General features: G+C 39.5%; 1 protein-coding gene across 4 annotated transcripts in view; it reads right to left on the minus strand.

Moving 5' to 3' along the window:
- The window catches only part of hipk2 (homeodomain interacting protein kinase 2), a 70,232-nt gene that overhangs the window by 35,491 nt on the left and 11,924 nt on the right, over nt 1–22,817 (minus strand). For all 4 annotated transcript variants that reach the window (XM_017418996.2, XM_017418995.2, XM_017418994.2 and 1 more), the window contains exon 2: nt 13,209–14,391. In XM_017418996.2, coding sequence (XP_017274485.1) covers nt 13,209–14,391 — 1,183 coding nt within the window. The remainder of the gene's footprint in view (nt 1–13,208; nt 14,392–22,817) is intronic.

Raw genomic sequence — 22,817 nt, forward strand, 5'->3', positions numbered from 1 at the left:
TGGTGATCTATTTCTGAGGACAGTGGAAAAGCTTCCAGTCTTTCTAACCTAAATGTTCATTCAAAAGGCCTGTCTCTCCCCGCAGCTAAACCCTGCCCTCTATTTGTCTATAAGTCTATCTGTGTCATTTGAACTCTTTCTAACTTCCCTGACTCTTTTGTATTTGTAATGTGATGTGGATTGCTCTCAAGCCTAGAAAACCCTTTAAATTGTATGGACTTATACGAGCCACTGACCATGTCCTGGAAATGTAATCAACCAGCACAGTTGGATGTTTGTTTGTGCAAGTACACACAGATGTGCATATAGTAGTGCAAACAGCCAGTCATGTACACAAACAAAAGAAGGTCCACTCAACTGTGATAAAAGTAGTTTTTTTAGAGACTGCTCTGGTTGCTGTGAGCTCTTGTTGGGATTTATGCTCCAAAAGCAAGGGTTTTGTGTTGTATTAGTCACAGGAGGCTAACCTCTGTCTCACACAAGGACATGCACACACAGCCGCACACACACACTCACAAATCCCTACATGTCAGCATGCCAAACTCATAAAACATTCACTCGCTAATCAGCATGTTGTAATTTAGCTAGCCTCATAATAAAAGGAACTTTTTTTTACCCCTATTACTTCTTCATGTTTATGTAATGGGGCTTGTTATTTTCTGACTTTTAATATCTCCCCTCGTATAACTGTAAGCTCTGTGAATAACTGCCTTAATAGGCCACAGGTCCTCAAGGATTGGTTACTTTTAGGCAAACTAGAGTTCCAGTGATGTAGTCTTTATGAGCAATGCGCCATAGTGATGTCACCTAATGGCTAAAATTGGAATGGAATCATGTCTGCCATGAGAGACATTATGACACAGGGCAATCTAAGCAACAAGAAGGACAAAACAGTGGTTCTGAGACCAGCATTCGAAGGCACAGTGAATTATACTACTGTGAATGGGTTATGTAAGACATTAGACCTAAAAAAAGATAAAAATGACTGAGAAACTGAATTAAGAAATTTAACAATGAAACTGACTTTTTTTTTTTGTGAAATCAAAATGTTTCTGATCATGTTCAAGTCAGCTGTGGGCATCAAGAAAAATCAGAGAGTTTCAACTTTGCTAAAGATTTGCTTCTAGTAGTACAGACCTACTAGTGAGCCAGCCCTAAAGGGGGTGTAAGATCCACACATCCTCATCTCCAGGACTAAAGACTATCCCATAGAGGCACAGAAACCCATGAGGGAGATCAAAGCATGTGTGATCCAGTGGCTGTTATACCAACCCCAGCCTGCTCTCCCACTGCGGGGCCTCCTGTTACAACAAGTAACTGGGAAGATAAGGAATACTGACAGAATCTCATCTATGCATTAAATCGTCTGGATCTTTAGACATGGTTTAATCCTCTCTCCACCTCACCTCCACCCCAAACCCTTGCAAATTCATTACCATTCCACTTTGCATTCCAATAATTTCCATTTGACCGCACTTGCATGTTTTTGCAGGCAACATGAATAGTCATGAGCTGTGCATGCCCTCACAACAGAATAAGATAGATAACAACTAGTTGCATTTTCTTCTAGAACCCACAGAATTATTTTAGTATTTTTATCTTCTTTTTTTTCCAAGGCTTGAGAAATAACATCCATCTGCTTCCTAAAATCCTTCTTCGTTCAGCTTCTTCCAAACACCAATTTAAGACTTGTCTTTGGGCTCTCTGAACTCCCCCTCATTCTCCCTCCTGTTTGCTTCAGCGGATGAAACAAGGAGACAGGCATTGGGCCTTGTTTTCTTTCCTCAGTGGAAAGGCATCTCAACAGGCCGGCTATTGACCACATCCACCAGGAGAGGGAGTGGGTCAATGTAACTAAAAGCAGGGGACCATTTTGGACCACTTAACTATAATCAGTAAATGTACCCCGGTCGCAATTAGCGCAGGGCCACCCTGAGAGTGTTCGTTTTGCTCACAGCTCTGTCTGTGCTTCATTCTGCTCCACAGGAACCTTGTAATGCAAATAGCACTTCACATTCAGCTTAACAAAAGGAGAGGAGGCGGGACTTGTGCTGTACTTTTTGAGTTAGTTTCAATACACAGAGCTTTTACTTATTCTGTATTGTTAAATGACATTTTTCTTATATTGAGAAATGCACATTATAAAGCTAGACTTACACAATGAGACTGATGGACTGATATTTATCATCTGCAGAACCTTTTGCACCAGGTCAGTGGCTCTTTAACTCTTAGCTGTTATCTCAATACGTCTCAACTTCTCATTATTTTGAAGCAAGCTTTATAATTAGCCTCATAAATGATTTCTTTTTACAAGTACAGACCTAAACTATTTAAATTTAGAAAGAGGATAACAATACACTTGTCATCCTCAAAACAAACAGAAGACAGAACAGAAGTGTGACAAGTCGCTGGTGCCCTGCGCTGAGTCTCTCCGTGCACCGATACACTTCTCAAATCATTTATGATTCACTGCACTTAGTCATGCATTCGCAAGCATTTCCCTCTGCTCCCATGAAGAAAAGGCAAACAAAACAGACAGACAGAAGTACAGACAAACAAACAGGCAGCCTTTTTAACTGATGCTGGCATTTCATTTCAGAACAGGTGCTGCAGTTTTGATTGATTTGAGCTGCAGTGTGTGTTTATGATTCAAAGAGAAAAGTCAAGCACAAAGAGGTGCACATGAGCTCAAGGAGTAAGTTGAGTTTTTTCTTACCGCAACAATGCTTGTTTTTGACGCATTCATAACAACAGATTTAACTTTGTCAGCAGCATGGGTGCCTGCGATGCTTGTAGGTACAGATATCTCAGAGACACATAAACCTGTTAGCACACACAAAGGAAAGCAAGATAGGGTATGACCTCTTTTCCCCTTAACCACCTGTTCATGCACTAAATGAAAAGAACAGATGAATATTTGCATGTTCTTTGTAAGTATATAAAGCTATAAGGGATTCTTAAATTAAGTACATTAAGTGCTTAAAACATTATTTTTTTTATCTTTGACATGAAATGCATCTCACAGCCTCAAGGTCTTCTGAATGTTCTTAAACTTGTTAATGCAAAGCATATGATTAAATATTCAAAAACTTCACACACAGATATTGTGCTGGGGCATATACTAAAGCTCTCTACCCTTACAGCCAGCTGTGACGGATGAAGCTTTGAGATCGTCTCCTAGATGTGATGATTGAAATGCCAGGCAGATCTGCATGAGGGACAAAGGTCAGAACAGAGGAAATTGAGAGAGGAATGGAGTGATGGAAAGAAGCAGGAGGACATAACAGGTTCATAGAGGAGGACGACGAATGGAAAGTTGTAAAAAAAAGCAAAGAGGTTAGAAGGGGACAAGGGATATGGATCGCTAATGTGAGGTCCCTGCTGCTTTCTCAGCTGTTCTTCTCTATGACCTGAACAGTGCAGTACACTGTCAGAAATGCTGCTAAAACTTTCCTTCACATACTCTTAGTAGAAACACACCTAAAAATCTTATCTTTTTTTTCTCTCTGTGAGCACTGTCACCATAGTGACACCAAATTAGTTTGGGGCTTTGGGCCCTTGGAGAGTTTGTGCACTTCTAGCACCTATATGTGTTATGTCAAGAGCTTGACAGCCTTATTGACACAGAAAGGATGAAAGGACAGTACTTTTATGGGTTTGTCAGCCTTGTTTTATTTTATTTTTTTCTTTTAAAGATGTTTAAATAAATGGAGCAGCCTCATTGGGTAAAGACTTGATCGAGAACACAAAAGGAGTTGTAAAAGAGGCAAACTTTTTTTTTTTTTTTAACAATGGCTATAACTCAAAACTAATATTAATAGCCTGCCATTGGTAAAAAAAAAAATAACTATACTTTTTCTGTGCAAAAAGGGAGCACAGATGTACAATGTACACAGCTGGTAACAGGCTGCAGATGAAAGGCAATTTGGGTTTCTTTGTGTAACCGAAAGCTTCAGTTGGACCACAGGTCCCTGTGGAATAAAGACAGAGGGGAGCAAGGGAAAAAGAGGAAGAGATGTAAAGCAAAAGAGGGAGAGGAAGGTGAAAAGAGAAGGAGAGCTCGGATTGGTGTGGGGGCTGGGATGGAGGAGGTTGATAGGGTGTCCAGGCCCACCTGGGCAAACAATAGAAGGGAGATGAGAGTGTGGCTCCAGGGCCCTCCCTGTCCCTAAAGTGCACAGCTGTCGGTTGGGGGGCAGGAAGGAAGATCAAAACAGCCCCGTTATAGTTCAGGTGTTGAACCTGCGGAGGCAAATGAACACTTTTTGAACCAGAGCCCTGGTTACCATGACGACTGCAGCAACAGAGAGACTCCTTTTAAAACTCAAGAATTGATGCATGTTAATGTTCATTCATGTCAACAAAACACCAAATAAAAAGCACTGAAACTTGTACACCCTATTAAAAGATACAAGGACATTTAATTTAAGTCACCTAATTTAAATGCATTTCTAACTCAAGTCGAAAGTAGCTTGTGCAGGAGTTCCACATTTATTTTTTGTGCATATTTAATGCAAAGTACACAGCTTGATGATGTTCTCAGGAAGTTTCAAGCCTTCACAAAAAATATTTGTATTAATTAATTTTTTTCTCATATCATTCAAGCTTAAGAATAGCACTGGCATATTGTTTCTGGTAGATAGTCTGCTTAAAACCATTGTAAATATGTAAATATCATCAAAAAGTAAAGAAGGGAAAAATGTATGTATGAAAAATACTGTATAAGGATAAATGCTCATTCTGAAGAGAACTAAGCTGATGATATATAGATTCTGGTTGTAATGAAAAACGTTGTATTGATGTTGTAGCTGCCTTGATGTGCCTGCTGTGTTAAAAGGGGTGATATGAGATATTTCTAGTTAATTCTGATGGCACACCTATAGATGTTGTGATTTCTAAGTTCAGATTAGGTCAGTGACGGGATTCTTGGTGAGAGATAGCATACTTTTAAAATATAGGCATCTATATGTAAAAACCTCTGGTATTCGTTGCATGCTAGTTGATTCAACAGAAAAATTAGGTGGCATGAAGAATTTGGAACAAGCACTGTGCAGCAGGGAAGGATGTATTCTTTATTTAATCAGCCAGCAATACACCCCTCCATCCCTCCAATTGTCTACTCTAGTTGAACAGCTTCTGCTCTTATTTATACTGATTAATTTAATCTCATTTTCTTTTGTCTTTCTTTCCTTTTATCTCATGCTTTATTCCAGTATTTCTGCCTTCTTTCCTTTTTTTGTTATCTACAATCTTACTTTTTTGTCCCCCCAGTAGACTAATATACAGCATCTTGATGCTCTTTTGGTGCCTTCCATCTTGTGCTTTCAATAACCATCTGAACTCTGCAGACAATCTGACGCTCCTTGCTCATAAAACACAGGGATTAGGCTTTAAAGCTCAGCGACTAACCACATAGAGAGAGTTTATTATTTTCCAGTGTTGTACTTTATAAAATTTAGCTACACCATAGCTTGAATTTTGCCACAAAGTGCACATTTTGTGTGGCTGCCTGTCTGCTGTAGTTGTGTCTGAAGCAACGAGTTTGTCAAGAAAAGGCTAAAACAATCGTCAATGTTGCCACATTCCTAATGCTAACCTTTTAAATATTTAACCAGGATCCAATACAGGAGTAATTATTTTTCCAAACAAATTAAGCCTAAGGCTTGAACCACAAGCCATCTGATATGCCATAGTGATAGTTTCTCATTCTGTCACAAGGTGCTATTAGTCGTTTTAAATTATTTATCAAGTTTGGGTGAAATACGACTTTCTTCAAATCAATTTTATGACAAGCACATGGCTTCAAAAGAATACAAACCAGCCATCATAATATAAAAAAGCAATTTTTATGAAAAGCTCCTCAGGTTGGTTTGAACAAATCCCTGGAGATGTCCTTATGTGAGGAGACACAGAGTCAATAAAAGTATGACGATGCTGGTGTAAATTATGTGAAAATGTCTTTTTTTCTCTCTCAAGATCCAAACAAGATTGTGTGATTTCAGCACAAACATTTCCTTAATGCAAAAAATGCCTACATCATTTTTTTGTTAATAAACATAATGTAACAAACCTTTCGTATTCCTTCTGCAATTTACAAACCCACACTTTGTTCAACTGAAAACCAGGTCTGTGTTATGTTATAGTTTCATTTGATACTTTATTTGTCATTATTATCAACTTACTAAAAATATTTTATAAAATTATTCCAGTCCTATTTAGACTCTATTGTTCTGTAATAAAAAATATATGATGTTAATAACTGGAATCTAAGAGTCACATAGCAATACAGCTTTATGACTCTGTGAGTGTCGCTGAAACTAGACTAAGTGGTAAAATCAGAAGCTCATTTAATATTTCATTTGCAATAAAAAAGCAACATTTTTATAGAGCAACAACTGTCAATGTGAATATGAATTGTGCATAAATAGCCTGTTGTACAACACCCCGTCAAATGAATACATTAAAAAGTGACAGAAAGGTGGAACATAAAATCAAGTAGGCACATTTTTAATGGTGGTTACAGAAGAAGTGAGCTGTTTTAATGACCAGACTTGATAGTAATTGATGAGACAGGAAACAACATAATCCAGGGGTCACTAAAGCCTTTTTTTTTCCTGAGGTCCCATGGTTGGCTGAGCCCTGCCCACTTGGCTGCTGCAAATTAGCCAAACTATTTACCCTCATATATGCACATTAGCAATTTCCTGCAATTGAGAAAACAAATGCATCTGTTTTGTTCTGCTGAAAACTTCATGGGAGCCTGCATGGGCCTCTGCACACTAGGCATTCTCTGTCACAGTGGCACAAAGTCCAAACATACACACAGACACACACATAGCCACGATGGAGCAAATTGCAGCTCCCTGCCGGGCCTCCCGAATAGATCAAACTCCCTCAGTTTCTCCTCTGCCCTCTGTTTGTCCCTCTCTCTGGCTGTTATCAACAGTCTCTGTTTGTTTCTGTCGTTATAACACTCCCTCTCTGTAATTACACTGCTTTGAATTTTATCCCCTTAACTTGCAATAAATTAGGAAAATCAGAGTCCCAAAATGAACGTTTTTTTAAAGCAAGTCTTTATTGCCCTTGCTGCATATTTTCCATCTTGGTGTTAGCTTTTAAATATTCATGTAAGTGAATGGAAGAGGTGATGAGGGGGGTGAAGGAAAGGTGAGGAGAGATGAGAAAGCAGAGAAAAGGAAAGGGAGCGAGAAGGAGCCAAGGCAGCATGCGGTGGTGGGGGCTACACACTTTCTGGTGCTCCCTGTGGAGGGATAGCGGGCATACAGGAATGATGGAGGTAGGGGATCAGCAGGCAGCCTCATGATTTATTTAGACCCAAGGGCACCTGTGCCAGTCAGCCGCTGATGGCAGCCATCACCCTGCCAAACCAATTGATGCCTGAACCTCACAGAAACGAGACAAATTTGTGGCACACAGGAAAATTAATATACACTCACTAAAGTAAGAATTTTAAAGTTCCTGTTAATGATTTTTAGACTGCAATTGTCACAACAACCCCCCAAGGATGGACATTTTCATGATCTACCGCTTCCTGATTTCACCTTGCAGTGTTATCTAGCAACTTTCCAAACACATGAAAGGTTGAATAAGTTATGACTATGTGTTGCCATCATTTGCTAAACACCCCAAAAGCTTAGGTGAAGAAAAAGCCTGTGCTTCAAGTAAGACAATCAATACAGATTGTCGAGATTGCAGCCTTAGTGAGTCTGAGTGGGCAGTGTGCTGCATTTTATCAAGGCGGCTTAATTTCCGTCAGCTTAATGTCCTGGGTAATGTATGGAAATTGAACTGAAACAGAGAACAAAGACAAGTATCCAGAAAAAAAAGATGTGAAGCTCAGAAAACTAAGTCTTATCGGAGGAGCACAATGTCCCACACTAGCAGGGGTGCGAGTGTATACAGGCCCTTTCTTAAAACAGTTCTGTCAATTTGAACTGTTTTAGGAAAACAGTTCTGCACTAATTTGCCTTTGAAATCCTGGGGCTGGCTGGTTGCAGAAAGTCACAATTTTTAAACTATATTCAAAGTTGTTGTGTATCATCATAGCTCTTCACTCAATAATGAGCCTGTTTGTTGTTGTTTAATCCTACAAGCAGGTGGTCGCGCAGACTATACAACATCACTTCATCATATTATTGAGCCGCAAAGCCAGATTACCTTTTCACATTTCAACCGTTTTGGCTTTGTTACTACCTTGTTTCAGGGCACAAAGACACATCAGGGGTGGGTTGGCTTCGACCCCCCTTGCTGCCTCAGTCCATTCAGAAATCACACCGAGAAATCCAGAAGGCGCCTAAGTCCCGCCCTGAGGTGTCTTGTGAAGGAGCCTTACGTGTTGTGTGCACACTTGGGTAGCTTGTCAGTGTAATAATGTTTGTAGCCCTTACCTGCATGGCAAAGTTCACATTCTTCCTAAAGAATTAAATAATTCACACTCACCATTTTCCAAAATAATTGTAAGGGACAGACAACTGTGTATGTTCTGATGCATATGCTTGGCTACTGGTAGTTAATTAGCTTTACTGGTACATGTCTCCTGCTTACTGACTGTTCTTTGGAGACATGGAAGAGCTGCCCAGAGGCAAATTATAAATGAGAAGCAGGTTATTAGGACTCTGTCATGCATACTAAGGTATTACAATTCCCATAAAGAGCATTATAGTGAATACACAGTGCAGTAATTAATGTTTCAGGGGTCTACCTCTTATATACAAGTTCCTGATAATAATCAATGGCCTAGCATCTACAGTCAACAACAGCAGGACAGCCCTGGGTTTGAGTGGCCGCAAGCTGCAAATATAAAGTTAATTATAAAACATCTCAAAAGTCAGCAGAAAAATTAACTGCATTAAAAAGCCACCCTGTCAGGCCGAAGCTAATGAAAGTTTATCTGCATTAGAAATAATCTGCCTCTGGTTGGGGGAAAGAGCGTCTTGTTCCACGCAATGGTGAGGAATGCAAAACAAAACCCATCTTCACACCTCCATCCCTCACAGCTCCAGTTTCCTCTATTTTTCTGCAGTTCAAGATTGTTTCTTGAGAATCTTCTAATAAACAACACCTGCACTATGAGCTGCACCACTGCCACTGAGCCAACCTGTCTTTCAACCCTTTTTTTAATTCATCTTTCCTCTCCAGCAACCTGATCCCACCGTTTACCTGACTTTCCCTCTCTCTTTGCCACATACACACATGCACTCTCACACATGCTTCAGAGAACAGTAACTAATAGCAACCTCATTCGTTAAAACACCCCTTGATGTTTGACGGAAGCAGGGTAAATGTGCTGGAACGCCTGTCCTGTCTGTCTGGTTGTGTGACGCTAACAACAGATAGAGAGATATACAGACAGGTGGGGCAGAGACTCGGCTTACATTGAGACGGCTCAGCCCAAACAGTGACTGTACCAAAGGGCCATAAAACAGAAATATATAACATATGTTGTCAGATGTTTGAGCTATGACACGGCCTGTTTTATGAAGCTTGTCTTTATTAGCCATATAAATAAATGCATGGATAAAGTACAGAGTTCAAAGAAGAACATTTTTATGAAGATGTAATATCCACTCTGATAAAACTCAAACAGTGCTCCCTTATGATTTTTGCTGTCATCAATAAGCCGATTCCACCCTCTCAGACATTGTTGACTCATTTTCTTTTCACCTACATCTAAGGGCAACTTTACCTGCACCCATTACATTTCTGATTGTCAGTACATACTGTTCATTCATAGGTGTATGGCATCTTTGATGACTGCAGTCTAATAATATCCAAAAACTGGGAGGTGCTGACAAGTGTGTAAGAATGTAGCTTCAGGCTTCTGTGTTGTTGTTAATACACTTAATTAAGGAACTTCTCCTGTCTCTTTCAGGATCCTTCTGTTTTGTACCAATGAAGCAAGCAGGTGTAAAAAAGTAACTGTGAGAAAACATTAATATGTATAGGGAAGTCTTTCTAAAAAAGCATATAAAGTAATACACTGTTATCGCAAAAATACTTTGATGGTTATGGGAAACTCTCAGGATACCTTTTGGACACAGCACTTTGATGTATCAATAAGAATATTAGTCGCTGACGCTGAGAGTGAACACCTTATAGTCACTCTGAAATATTTACTCAGAGATAAACAACAATGTTAACATAGGAAGATTGAAAGAACAGTGGTTGTTTCTCATTTTAAGTAAAGTTTTATAAAGGTACTGTTTTTTTTTACTTGTTTTATTTGCTTATCATTTCTCAACCCTCACGTCCAATTGTAACCCCGAATCCCTAACCCTATTCTGAGTTAGGGCACCACTGAGAATTATGTCTAAAAGTTTAAAAAAATATGATCAGACGCCATGTAGACCTTGAACAGATGACACCCTGCATACATTTGAAGACATCAGCATTCTATCTTTAAATAACAAGGTCTTTAGAAAGTTCAGCAGACAGTCATGTTGGGTGTTTCCTTTAATACCTGCATTTGTCTGCATATTACACTTCCCCTTCACTACCAGCTGGCACCACAAGGCCTGCTCTCACCAGCTGGACTGCCTCAGGAAACGGCACATAAACCTAAATAACATCTTGTTGCAATCCAACAACCTCATGGCCTTAAGTAAATGAGATACTAAATACGACAAAAATGTCCATCTGGGACAAGACAATAATTTCTTTATTTGGCACAGGGTAAGGCTGACCTTTACGCTTACCTGTTACATCATTCGCTATAAAGAATGAGGAAGAGGAGCTGGAGAGGTGGATAAAAGAAGTAGGGCCAGGGTTACGTGATATAATGATCTACTTAAGACAGCACAGATCATTTAAAACTTTTAAGATTAATGTGTTTAAAAATGTTAGAAGACTCCCTGTATTAAAAGCCAGAGGCATCAAGCATAAAAGTCCTACAGACAGGCTTTCTGACAAGGATAGATGAGCTCAGCTAAATGACCCTGTAGTTGCTAAGCACTGAGGCGAACAAAGTTAAAACTCTAAGCACACTGAAAGCTGATCTTGTTTACCTTGAATACTGGTATTTTATTTGCATGAGTCAACCTTGTGAAAAATCCATAACTCATTTGCAAGGCTGTTACAGGACATGTATTGTCAACAGCAAACAATCTATGACATCTAAAATGCAAACAGCTGTTGCTATTATTCTCTGAGGTCTTTTCACCTCATTAAACAAAAACAGTTATTGTTCATAATAAGATAAAAAGTTTTTTATTCAAAAAGAATGAATACATTTTGAGAATACGGTTGCTGTTATGGTGAGCATAGAGTATCACAAATGTAGTTTTCCAAAGCTGGGTAAGCACACCTGCATGTAATCCCTACCTTATCAAGGTACAAGCAACAACCCTGCTATTTTCTCATCAAATCTAATCATCAAAGACAGACTGGTGTTATTCATTAAACGTATGAACTCACTGTGAATTCATCCTATAGTTAAAGTTTGTTTGCTCTCCACTGTATATACCCATTGCACCAATCTCCAACGAACTATTTTATTTAAAAAAAAATTGTAAGACCTGCCTGGTTAAAGCCCACATACTGTTAAAACACAATCTTTATGCAGCTCAGAAAACCTGAAACACACACTCCCACAACTCCAGTTGGTTTAAATCAGGTTCACCGAGTCCCTGGCCAAGGTTTAGTGGCTGATTGATAAGTTTTGGTCATTTTAAGTCTTTTTGTCCTTCTTTCTGTTGCTAAGAGGAAATGGAGGGATGATCTTTCAGCCCACCTCCTCCTGTCACTCCCAGGGAAAAGAAACAAGAATGCTTTATAACCTGCTTGTTGACCTACAGTAAAGAACAACATGCTATGAAATGTGTTTACTTTGGAATGACATGCTTAAATGATATAACAGTAATGTCCTGTAAGCATGTATAATCCCATTTCCTCATAGAGTTCTCTTGTATTACAACACAAGTTAAAATAAATGCTTAAAAAACTAAGGCCAGTCAACCAACGATCAGTTACAACAATACATCTGACAGATGTAACCAAAAATGTAGGAACATGTAAACAGGAAGTTATTGGTTTCAGTCCAGTTCATTTAAATTGGTAATTAGAAACTGTAATGAGAATGCATACACAGCAAAACCCTTTAGCCAATAGTTTTCAACATCTTCATACAGCAGAATTCACATCGTGCAAAGTTGAAAAGTAACACCTGGCAGGTGCGTATGTGCATGTGGGTCTGTGTTACTCTATGTGGTTACACCTGCTCTTCCATCAATTCCAGAACCAAACCTGAGCACCACACTGTCTCTCTGTGAAGATACAGAATGAACACTAATTGATTCCTTATACAGTTTCCAAATTCTGCTTTTACTGAAACCTAAACACACTGTTTGCCATAGGTAAAAAGTATTTTTTAGGAACTTGGAGAGGAAAAAGAGGTCTTCTCAGAGAGTCATCTGGTTCTAATGCAGGGTCTGCTGGTGTGGATTACAAGCACATATTACAGGAGAACTCAGGCTGACCCCTCATCTCTATCCCCAGGGAAATGGGAGCTAGTCAGTAATAGGGTCTGAGGGTCTGAAGGCCTTGTGTGCAGAAGGGTAAATAGATGTCTATAGGCAGACTCCCACCTCTAATGATTAGTGTCCTTTTTCCACAAGACAGTTTGTTTGGGATTTTTTCAACACTTCTACCAAAACCATTTTTTATCTAAATCTCTTTATGATACTGAACAACATCATTGTTTTAAAATTCCCTGTGGTCTACAAGCTTTTACCCAAGTTTCAGAAGATGTGACTAACTAACGAAGCAGGTCCTGTATAATCATCAAAATAGCACCAAAACATGCTTGTTTTGTGCTATTAAACACAATAAGCAGTTGGCTACTTTGCAAGCTTTTGAGTTTTACTGCCCTGTTTAACATTAAAAAGGGCTCCAACTATTGGGATAAACACAAGCAAAAAACACAAAGCTGGAATGCAAAGACAATTCAAGCAGCAGCTCATGAGATTGGCAGCAAATCTGAATGTTTAATAATTAGCTGACCAATGCAAACAATTCCAATTAAAACAGCAATAAATCAAACAAAATGAAAAATATGTATATTACAAATGAGACAAGTAATGGGACAGTAAAAACATTTCTTTGTCCCCATACTGGATGAATTAAATAAATAACTTTAAGCCTACTACATCCAATTCATACCAAACATATGTTGTGAACATTGATTTTCTTACCTGTAGTATCTGGACTGTAGGTAAGTAGAGCAGACTGCTTTGGAGACATGGCTGGCTGAACCAAAGTCAATAACTTTAACCCTGTAGGGCTGTCGAGATGGATCCACAAGCATGATGTTCTCTGGTTTCAGGTCCGCATGGATCAACCCAAGGCTCTTCAGTTTCATAAGGGCTGTGGCCACCTGCTGAAGCACGGGTCTGATGTACTTGAGAGGCAAAGGGCTGAACTTGTTCTGTTTGAGGAAGTCATACAAGTTCTGTTCCAACATCTCAAATACCAGGCACGTATGGTTTTTGTGCTGGAAGCACTCATAGGCCCTCACAAAGTTGTAGTCATCTGCACTCTCCGTGCTGAGACGTGCCAGGATGCTGACCTCAATCTGGCCCTGCCGTGCATACGAAGGGTGGTTCTTTAAGATCTTGATGGCCACTATCTCATTTGTTCCCCTTTTCCAGCACTTAACCACCTGTCCAAAAGTTCCTCTTCCCAAGAACTCTAATACTTCATAGGTATTGGTCATGGAGCAGAGCACCTCATGCTGAACCAGTTGGTAGTCTCCCTCATTGTTGGAGCCACTGTTTTTGGATGTTGCAGTGGAGGTGGCAGTGGCCACTGTAGCCACTGTGGCTCCACTTGCTCCTCCGTTCTGAATCATTGGTGGGCCGTGTTCCTCGATGATCTGCACACTGCTGTTATTGTCAAGCTCTTCACTCTTGCGTTTAAGCCCACATCGCTGGTAAGTGTCTAGAAGACTCACCGTGCTGCGGCGTGTCAAGTTGTGAACGCCAACTCCACTACCCAAGCCACTTCCACCTCCACCACCTCCACCACCACTGCTGTTGCTGCTACTGTTGCCTCCACCACTGCTGCCCAGCAGAGACCCAACGGCCCCTGAAGTGCTGCTGGCTGAGGCCACCACAATGTGGCCAGCGCTGGCTGGGAAGATGAGAGTCTGCTCGTAGGGCAGGGTGGAGGTGGCAAACTGCAGAGAGCTGTTGATGCCAAGGGCACCACTGGTGGTCGATACGTTCTTGCTGCTGTTGTGGCTGTAGACTTTGCTGTGCGTGCCGTACCCTGTCATATCCCAGTTACAACTCTGCTCCACCTTGAGTTTCTTTACGCTAAAGAAGGCACTTGACTGGACAGTGTGAGGGGAGAACACTTGCACTTGCGAGGCCATACCTGTGACAAGAGGGAACAGAAGGGAGGGGCAAAGGGAATGAAAGTGAGAGGTTAGAAATTTGAGAGAGTTTGAAACATGAGGAGTTGTCACAAGCTTTAAATAAAAACAGCTTGGGTCAGAGCAGGTCATTAAAACACTAAGTATATATGGCAAGGCATCATGGTTTTTTGCTTTTGTTTTAAACCTTGCAACATATAATTTAATAATTGTTCCTTTGGTATTTTATTATTTAAATTCGTGCTATATTCTAATGGTTTTTAGAACATCAGATACTACATTATTAAAGTTAATTTTGAAATAGATAACGTTGTGTTCAGTGAGGACTTTTTTTAAATATTGTTTTATAACATAAAAAAGCAAAAAGATTCAGCAAAGAGATTAGCAGATTTAAATTTAATAGTACTTATGCAAATCATCAGGTCATGCAGAGGAAATGCCATTTCCCCACTGAGCCCATATGCAGCCTTGTAAACAGACTGAGTAAATACTAAAAGAATACCATTTCACAGCATATTCCACAGAAAAAAAGAAGCAATACAAAATAATGCATAAAAATAGGCTGACATCTACAAGTTTCGGGGAATTATTATAATTTTCTTATCCCTATAAACAACCCTCCACACGCAATTATTGGTACACAATTATAACCTTAAGGAAAGTTTAGGAAAAAGAAATGTTCAAGTAACTATAAAAACAGGAGAGGGGCACTGAACTCCCTCACAACCACAGATCCTGAAAACAAGAAAACAAAAGCAAAACAGCAGCAAGGCTGTACTCTGAACTCCTGGGAACAAACTGCCTCAGAATAAGCAAAAGCTTCTCCAAGCAAACAACTGCCCAAAAATAGTCCCTTTCTTTATCTCTCTCCTCACAAACAGCCAGGCTTCTCTGTAACATTGAAATGATTATTACAGCACAAAAAAGATTATCCGACCATTTTGCTCATAGACAAAATGCTACCGTTTTGTATAAACTGAAAGAAGTTTACTGCTAACAAACTAAGAGCTTCCACCTGGCCAAGTGAACATCAGCACATATATTTAGGCTTTATAGTTAACCAACTAACTCACAGTTCAATTAACATCACAGTCCTGTGCACACACATACCTTAACAAAACTCAAACAAATAACATTTAAATTTAGTTCACTGTTTCTGAAATTGCTACCTCTCTTTGTTAAATATACACTTTGTGAATTGATTTCAGAATTAAAATTTGAGGTCCATATTTCCAAAATATAGGACAGCTATTTTAATTGTCAACTCTACTGAGGAGCCAGAAAAACAAACAAACCAAAAAAAAATCATAATCATTATTACTTCTTTCAGTGTGGGTGATGATTAATTGGAAGACATTTGCTTCAATTGTTTGATTTAAACTCTTCTGACCTATCTTTTTCCTGCTATATATATATATATACACACACATGTTTGGCCTAGTTGGGCTTTGGCTCACTAGTTATCTCTCTGGTCATCTGGTCTTAGCCTTAATGCAGAGGGATTGAAGCTAAATTTTATATCAGAGGATAAAGGCTTACTGAATGCCTGTAACAGCTAATGTATTTAAATCTCAGCTATGGTATTTACACATCTGTGTTCTGAAGAATCATTAGAATGTAGCTTTATTTTTCTTCCTTTTGGCAGGTATTCCTGCTCACTTTATGTCTGATACCATAACTATGACTCCTCCAGAGAGGTAATGAAGAACGTCCACTGGGCTATTAGGGGCAAGGCTCTCTGCTAATCACATAAGCCCTGAAGGCCAGATGTCACTCCTTGGATTACCGATTCTTGTGCCTGGACTTTACGCTAAAAATAATTTGAATTACGGCTTGCATCACAGAATAGCGTCAACAGTGTGTGACTGAGACATGACAGCATAATCACAGGGACAAACTGATGGACAAAAGGATGTATGTACACAGAGCCACCCTGTTTCTCGAATGGGAAATTCTAGTGTAAGACATCTGCCAGCATGATTAGAGATACAGTAACTGGTTTTAAAATGCCAAGCTACGTCTAGTTGCTCTTTGCATTTTGTATCACACAAATTCCTTCTCAACTCTAGTCAGTCATTGACTTTATGTCAGTTTTATTACTGTGGTCAAAGAGTTTGTTAAACATTGCTTGCAAAAGTGCAATGAATTGAGGGTCATACATGTCATCCTAAACTAGGGTAAGTCTCTGAATTATTGCAAACAAAAATACATGGATAAATGCACAGGAAACTCATGAAATTTATTTTTGACTTGTTAAAAAATTCTGGACCAAAAGTAATGATGAAAAAAAAAGCTACACAACTGGCGACACAGTTTTAAGCCTTGTGCAGAACGCAGATAAGTAATTAAATGAGCTAAAAGTAAGAGGTCAAATGATTGGAATGTTATCTCATGACAACATTCACAGGCAACAATGTGACCAATTATACTTCACTGGGAAAGTGGCTCCAGTACTCATGAGTCAGTCTTGCAAACTTAAGGTTCAGACATATTTATAGTCACAAAAAGGAAAAAATAAACCCTTTGTAGTGTCAGAACTACACACTCTAAAACAAATTCCTATGAAGATGTATTCTTGAAGTTTACTTGAATTTATGAAGTCTACGCCAAGCAAAAATCTGTAAAGGTCCATTGTTGTACATTTACAATGGTGGAATGCCTTCCTTCAGTAGCCAAGGCTTTCCATTTAGCATACCTAAAGGAGCATTGTGTGTCCCACTCTGCAATTAAGCATACCAGAGAGGCATTTTCCTCTGTTTAGAGGCAGCATGTTGAAATGTTAATAGTCAATGTTTTCAGAGAGATTACTTCTCTGTCAGGGGTTGGTTAATCTTCTTTTTGGGAGGATCAGGGTCATTTTGCATGCCATGTAGGGGTCAGAAATGGACTGAAAGGGAGGGAAGGAGAATAAAGATTGGAGAGCGAGGTCATGAGTGGTTCTCATATTGTTGCCTGTGACTGCTTCTGTTTGCCATCTTTTATTAAACCCATCATTATTACTGCACTGACAACATGACAGAGTAATGACAAAAATGCCTTTAGACACCGCAAAATATGCAGAGCAGTCCTTCATAATTGAACAATTCATTTTAACATAGAACCTATTAGTAATGAGTCCTTCACAACTTTACTTAAAAATGTCAGAATTTCATAAATTAAAACAATTTAAGTTTGAGATGCAAATAAAACATAAAACTTTAACAAACAAAAAAAAACAGCCTCAAAAATAGGCTAATGCCTTTAGATATTTATCAATAACCTGGGCAACTGTTTTGTACTCAATCTATAACATAGAATCAAAATGGATAGATTAAGGGCATCAGCCATCACCTAGGAAATGAGAGAAACTAGACTGTTTATTCAGTGTCCACGTAGTTAAAAATATTTGGACAATTTATTCAGGTTTAATAGCTACTTTGAAAAAAAAAAAAAAAAAAGTCTGATGATCCTGTCTCTTTGGACATTCCAGTGGATGGAGAGACAGGACTGGGAGACGTTGGGTGGGTGGGTCAAATTGGCTGGCTAATGAAATGACTTCTGACTGTCTAGACAAAGCATTATCTCACCCTTCCCTCCTGAATGTGTGTGTGTGTGTGTGTATTGCTTGTCACACTTTAGCCTCTTTTTTTAAACACCTGGCACTAACAGATAGAGGACAAGCTGTAAAAAGGGCAACATGAAGAGTGTTATCTCTCTCTGTCATAGGTTCTTCAAGTATCTGCAAAAGCTACAGCAAACTGCATCTACTTTGTAGTTTCCAAATCCATCAGTAAGTCCCTTTACCCAATATGAAAGCATCTATTTCTTCTTTTCTCATTTGGATTTGTCATATATGTGTAAATGCAGATGTCAAAGTCAACAAATGCAGTTGTAAAGAAACTGTTGCAAGAACACTGATAGAGATTATGTGGTAAATGCAATAGTAAAAACACGACTCAGCAGGAACATATTGCCCATACAGAGCACATCAGCCCTGTATTTCGGTCTCCTACTTGAGTTCAGCCCTCTGTGGGGAAGTTGAGTAGTCTTTCTCCCCCCTCTTTCGAGGCCACTGTTGACCATCCTGTCTGCTTTTTCAGCTCTCTCATCTGTGCATATTTATAGGTTAATGCATCAGATGAGCTTGCGGTCAGATACTGTCATAAAGGCTTCTGTACCATCAGGCTTTCTTGCTCTAATTTGCTACTGTATTTGATCACTTGCAACTGTCTCACAGAGAACAAACATTCATTTAGCATATGGGCAGATTAAAAAGCAAATAAGAGCTGCTTTGCAGATATAAACAGGACATCTACGCCACACAGCATGCTGGCTGTAAATGTGACACTCCCTCAACTTTCCCCTTCCTGAAAGCAAACAGTAACAGATACAGCACGTTGTGCTAGCTGTGAGATAACATAATCAGTCACCATTTGCTAAAATGCACATTCATAGGAACCTACACATAAGTTGTTCAACACATGTCCTCATGTGAGAGCAAGTGCATAGACCTACACACACTCAAGATGTGAAACACAATTTTAACTTTCTTAAGGTGAACAAAAGCCACAGTGCTTTGAGTCCTAAAGTTTCAAAGCTAATATTTGTATTACACAGGTTAAAAAAACTGATACCCAGGACAATTGTCAGTAGATAACGAGGTTACAATTCACATTGTAAATGTAGCAATAAAAACGATGGAGCGAGAACAACATCTGCCTTGTTTATACTGCCAGGTCAGCTAATCCAAAGGAACAAGGTGGAGAAGAGGAGTAGCCTGAAGGACGGGGGAGTGGGGGTGACTGCTAGAGTGGGAGGGGTGAGGATAGTATGGTGGCACTAGTTGAGGACTTTTTATTACTCATATCAAAAGTATTGTAAGTTTATCAAAAACTTCATCTTCACTGAAAGAAAGAAAGAAAGAAAGAAAGAAAGAAAGAAAGAAAGAAAGAAAGAAAGAAAGAAAGAAAGAAAGAAAGAAAGAAATTTAAAGATTTAACAAATCTTTTATTTACACCATTTTGGAAAAACAAGTTCATCACTGACAAAATCATTAGTGTGAAGTCTCACTGAAAAAATAAAAAATAAAATTCCATTAAAAAATTGTACATTAACACAATCGCACATTTCAAATGATCAATACATTCTGTCTTAAAGAACGTAAAACCTGCCTGATGCCCCAGATAGATCTTTAAAAGAGACGATGAGGGTATAAAAAGCATGCTCCATAATCAAGTGAGCTGCAAGCAAACCCTTAAAGCTTCCATCCATATCAGATCAGCCCTGGTCTAACATCTGGTTCTTTCTTGTTGTCCATATAGCTAGTTTTGTACCCCCAAACAGAAGATTTATTAAAGTGAAGATCCTTTTCTTATATGCAGTGTTTTTAGGATCAAAAATATAAATAGGTATGGAAAACTTCTCCTGTCACCCACTCCTCTGAAAGCCTAAATAGACCCTCTAAACGATGGCAGGACAGAACAAGATGCTCTAAAATCTATCTGGCTACAAAAGGGGCACCTCTCTCCAGTACCTGGATCAAAGTGGGTTCTGTGTCTGTTTGTAACTATGAGCCCATGTCTTAGCCTCCACTGGAGGTCAGCTACTCATTTTTTCAATTGGGGGCTTATACCGGACCCTCCAACTGCCCTTCGGAGTACAGACTGAAGCAAAAACCTGGGTCTACCTTGACTTCTTGACTCCAACCAAACAGAACATATTCAGCACTTTCACACAGCTGACATAGAGCTGCTTTTTTCCACACAGCTGAAAACACCCAGCTTTGGTGTTTGCAGAAATAGGAACAGTCTACTCCCCTCTTGCTACCCTTCAATAGCAGGGGATAGCAGAAGCATGTCAGTTCTGTTGCAACAATTTGAAGCAAATAAATTAAAAAAATATTGTTTATCTAGCCAAAGCCAGTCAGCCTTCCTCAGCAGCAGTTGAGTCGGACCAAACCAAAAGTAACCACAGCTATACAAGAGTCTCTGTGCTGTTTGTAGTCTGAAAGTAGCAGTTATGGAGAGAATGTACACTAATCCTTATCCTCCTGGCATGGGGAAATACAATGTTGATGCCCTCAGATGCCCAGACCAAAAAAAGTTCACCAAGAGCCTTTGTACTTTTTCCACAAGATTTGGAGGTAGAACCGACACTGCAAGTCGATGCCATAACATTGAGGCAACCAGATTAATGGCGGTCTGAACTCTTCCTCTGTACGATAACTGAGGTAGTAGCCACTTCCACTTAGACAACTTTGCTTCTACCCTCTCCAGCACTCCCTCCCACTTCTGTTTTTGTGAAACATCACTCCCTAGCACTTTCATGCCCCTTCTCTCCCAGCTCAGACTGTCAGGAAGGTCAGGGACACAAGATCCCACTTACCCACCAAACAGGCATTACTTTTGTCCCAGTTAACCTCAGTTGAAGATACCTCCTCATTTAGTGTAAGACACTCACTTAACTCTTGTATGTCTTCCTGGCCTTGAACAAATACATTGATGTCAACAGCATATGCTGACACCACAATAGAAGAAGCCAAGGCCAAGTTTGGTAAAGAAAGACCCTTCAGTCTAGTCTTCATTCTAGTCAACAGTGGCTCAAGGGCTAGATTATAAAGCTTGCCCAAAATAGGACAGCCCTGCCTGATCCCTTATTTTACTGGCAGAAGACTGCTCAAACCTCGACCTACTTTTATAGTGCAACAAGCCTCTTTGTATAAAGGTTTTATCCAAACCAGGAATTCTTCCCAAACACCAAAAGCTTGGAAGGTAGAAAAAAGAAAACCATCTACGCAATGAAAAGCCTTTTCCTGGTCAGTGGATATAACGTCAACTGTTAAATCATACAGTTTACAAACATGAAATACAGCTCTTGTTAAAAATAAGTTATTAAAAATCAACTTGTCAGAAATACAGTAGTATTAACCAGGGGCAATTAGAAGTCCAGTAAATAGTTTCAGTCTGTTTGATAAAACCCTGGAAAGGATCTTCCAGTCAATGCATAAGACTAAAGGATTAAATCTCCCATTTTGGCAGAAGGGAGAGGACCTCCCATCTTGAGGAGGCCAGGACTTTTCTTTCGTTAAAAGACTGCTTAAAAACATCCAGAAGATCTTGACCTAGTAACCTTCAAAAGTATTTTTAAAATTCTGCTGGTAGACCATCTTTTCCTGGAGCCTTTCCAGACACCATCTGGGATACCACAGTAGTCAGTTCATTTAGAGTCATGTCTGAGTTTAAGGTCTTCTGATCTTCTAGGGTGAGATGAGGAAGCCCCTGCAGAAGCTTCACAGTACTATTCACATCACAGCGAACAGGCCTGTATAAAACTCAACGACATGGTTCCTCATCTCAGCTGGATCTAAAGTCAATCTTTTATTTGGGAATTGAAGGCAAAGCATATGTTTTTTCTCAGCAACAGACTACTTCAAAATAAAAAAGAATGTAGTAGGCACATCCATATCTTGGATTTTTTAACTAGCCTCTGACTAAAGCTCCTTCAGATCTCTCTTGTAAGAAAGAGTTCAGTTCACGTATTTTGGACTGTAATAAAGTCTGTGGAGTTGTTTGCAAAATAAAAATATTTTCTAGTTGTTTTATCTCTTCTTCTAGGTTTTGTACCACTCTCTTGATAGTGATACCAGAGGAATATTGCTGACAAAAGACCCTAATTTGAGCCTTTCCTTCTCCCAACAAGTGAAGAAAAATCACATCTTCTTGACCTCCAGCAAAATCATAGAGTAACTTAATATTAAAATGCCAAAAAGATTGTTGTTTCCCAGTGGATAAAATAGTAATATCCATTAAAATTAGATGGTGATCTGTAAAGTGACAGGAAAAATCTGACAATTAAAAATACTAGTGAGAAAAGAACCAGAGATATAAAACTTGTCTAACCTTGCTGTACTAACCTGACCATCAGAAATTTTAATCCTTGTATATTGTCTGATCGAAGGGTTTTTCATTATCCAAGCATCTACCAAGTCTGCTTTCTTCAAGATGTAAGACAGAAACAGTGATGACTGAAGTCTTTATGATGCAGATCTGCCAGTGGGCACAGGGGCCCTGCTCCCGGGGGTCACAGAGCCACTAACAGCATTACTCACAACATCAGACTCAGTGTTTACAGGGGGAGCATCCTCAAAACGTGTGTTTCACCTGCCGCTCCCTCTCCTCTCCTAAGCTGCTACATCTACAGCGGACCAAACTGCCAGCTGTTGGTGGGAAAGAGCAATGCGCTTGTGACCCACATCTCCACACTCAAAACACTTCATGCTACCGGAGCTGGCATGCATCATGTAAAACCCATCCTCATGCTTAACCTGAAAGGAAACATGTCTTTGTCTGTAAATCCAAAAACATAAATACCTGTCTGTGCAGTGAGTGAACATTTCAGTTTGGCATCCCTACACCTGAGACTCACTGCGCGAAATCTGCTCGCCAACCTC

Source organism: Kryptolebias marmoratus, linkage group LG11 (genome assembly GCF_001649575.2).
Source record: "Kryptolebias marmoratus isolate JLee-2015 linkage group LG11, ASM164957v2, whole genome shotgun sequence".
Taxonomy (NCBI): domain Eukaryota; kingdom Metazoa; phylum Chordata; class Actinopteri; order Cyprinodontiformes; family Rivulidae; genus Kryptolebias; species Kryptolebias marmoratus.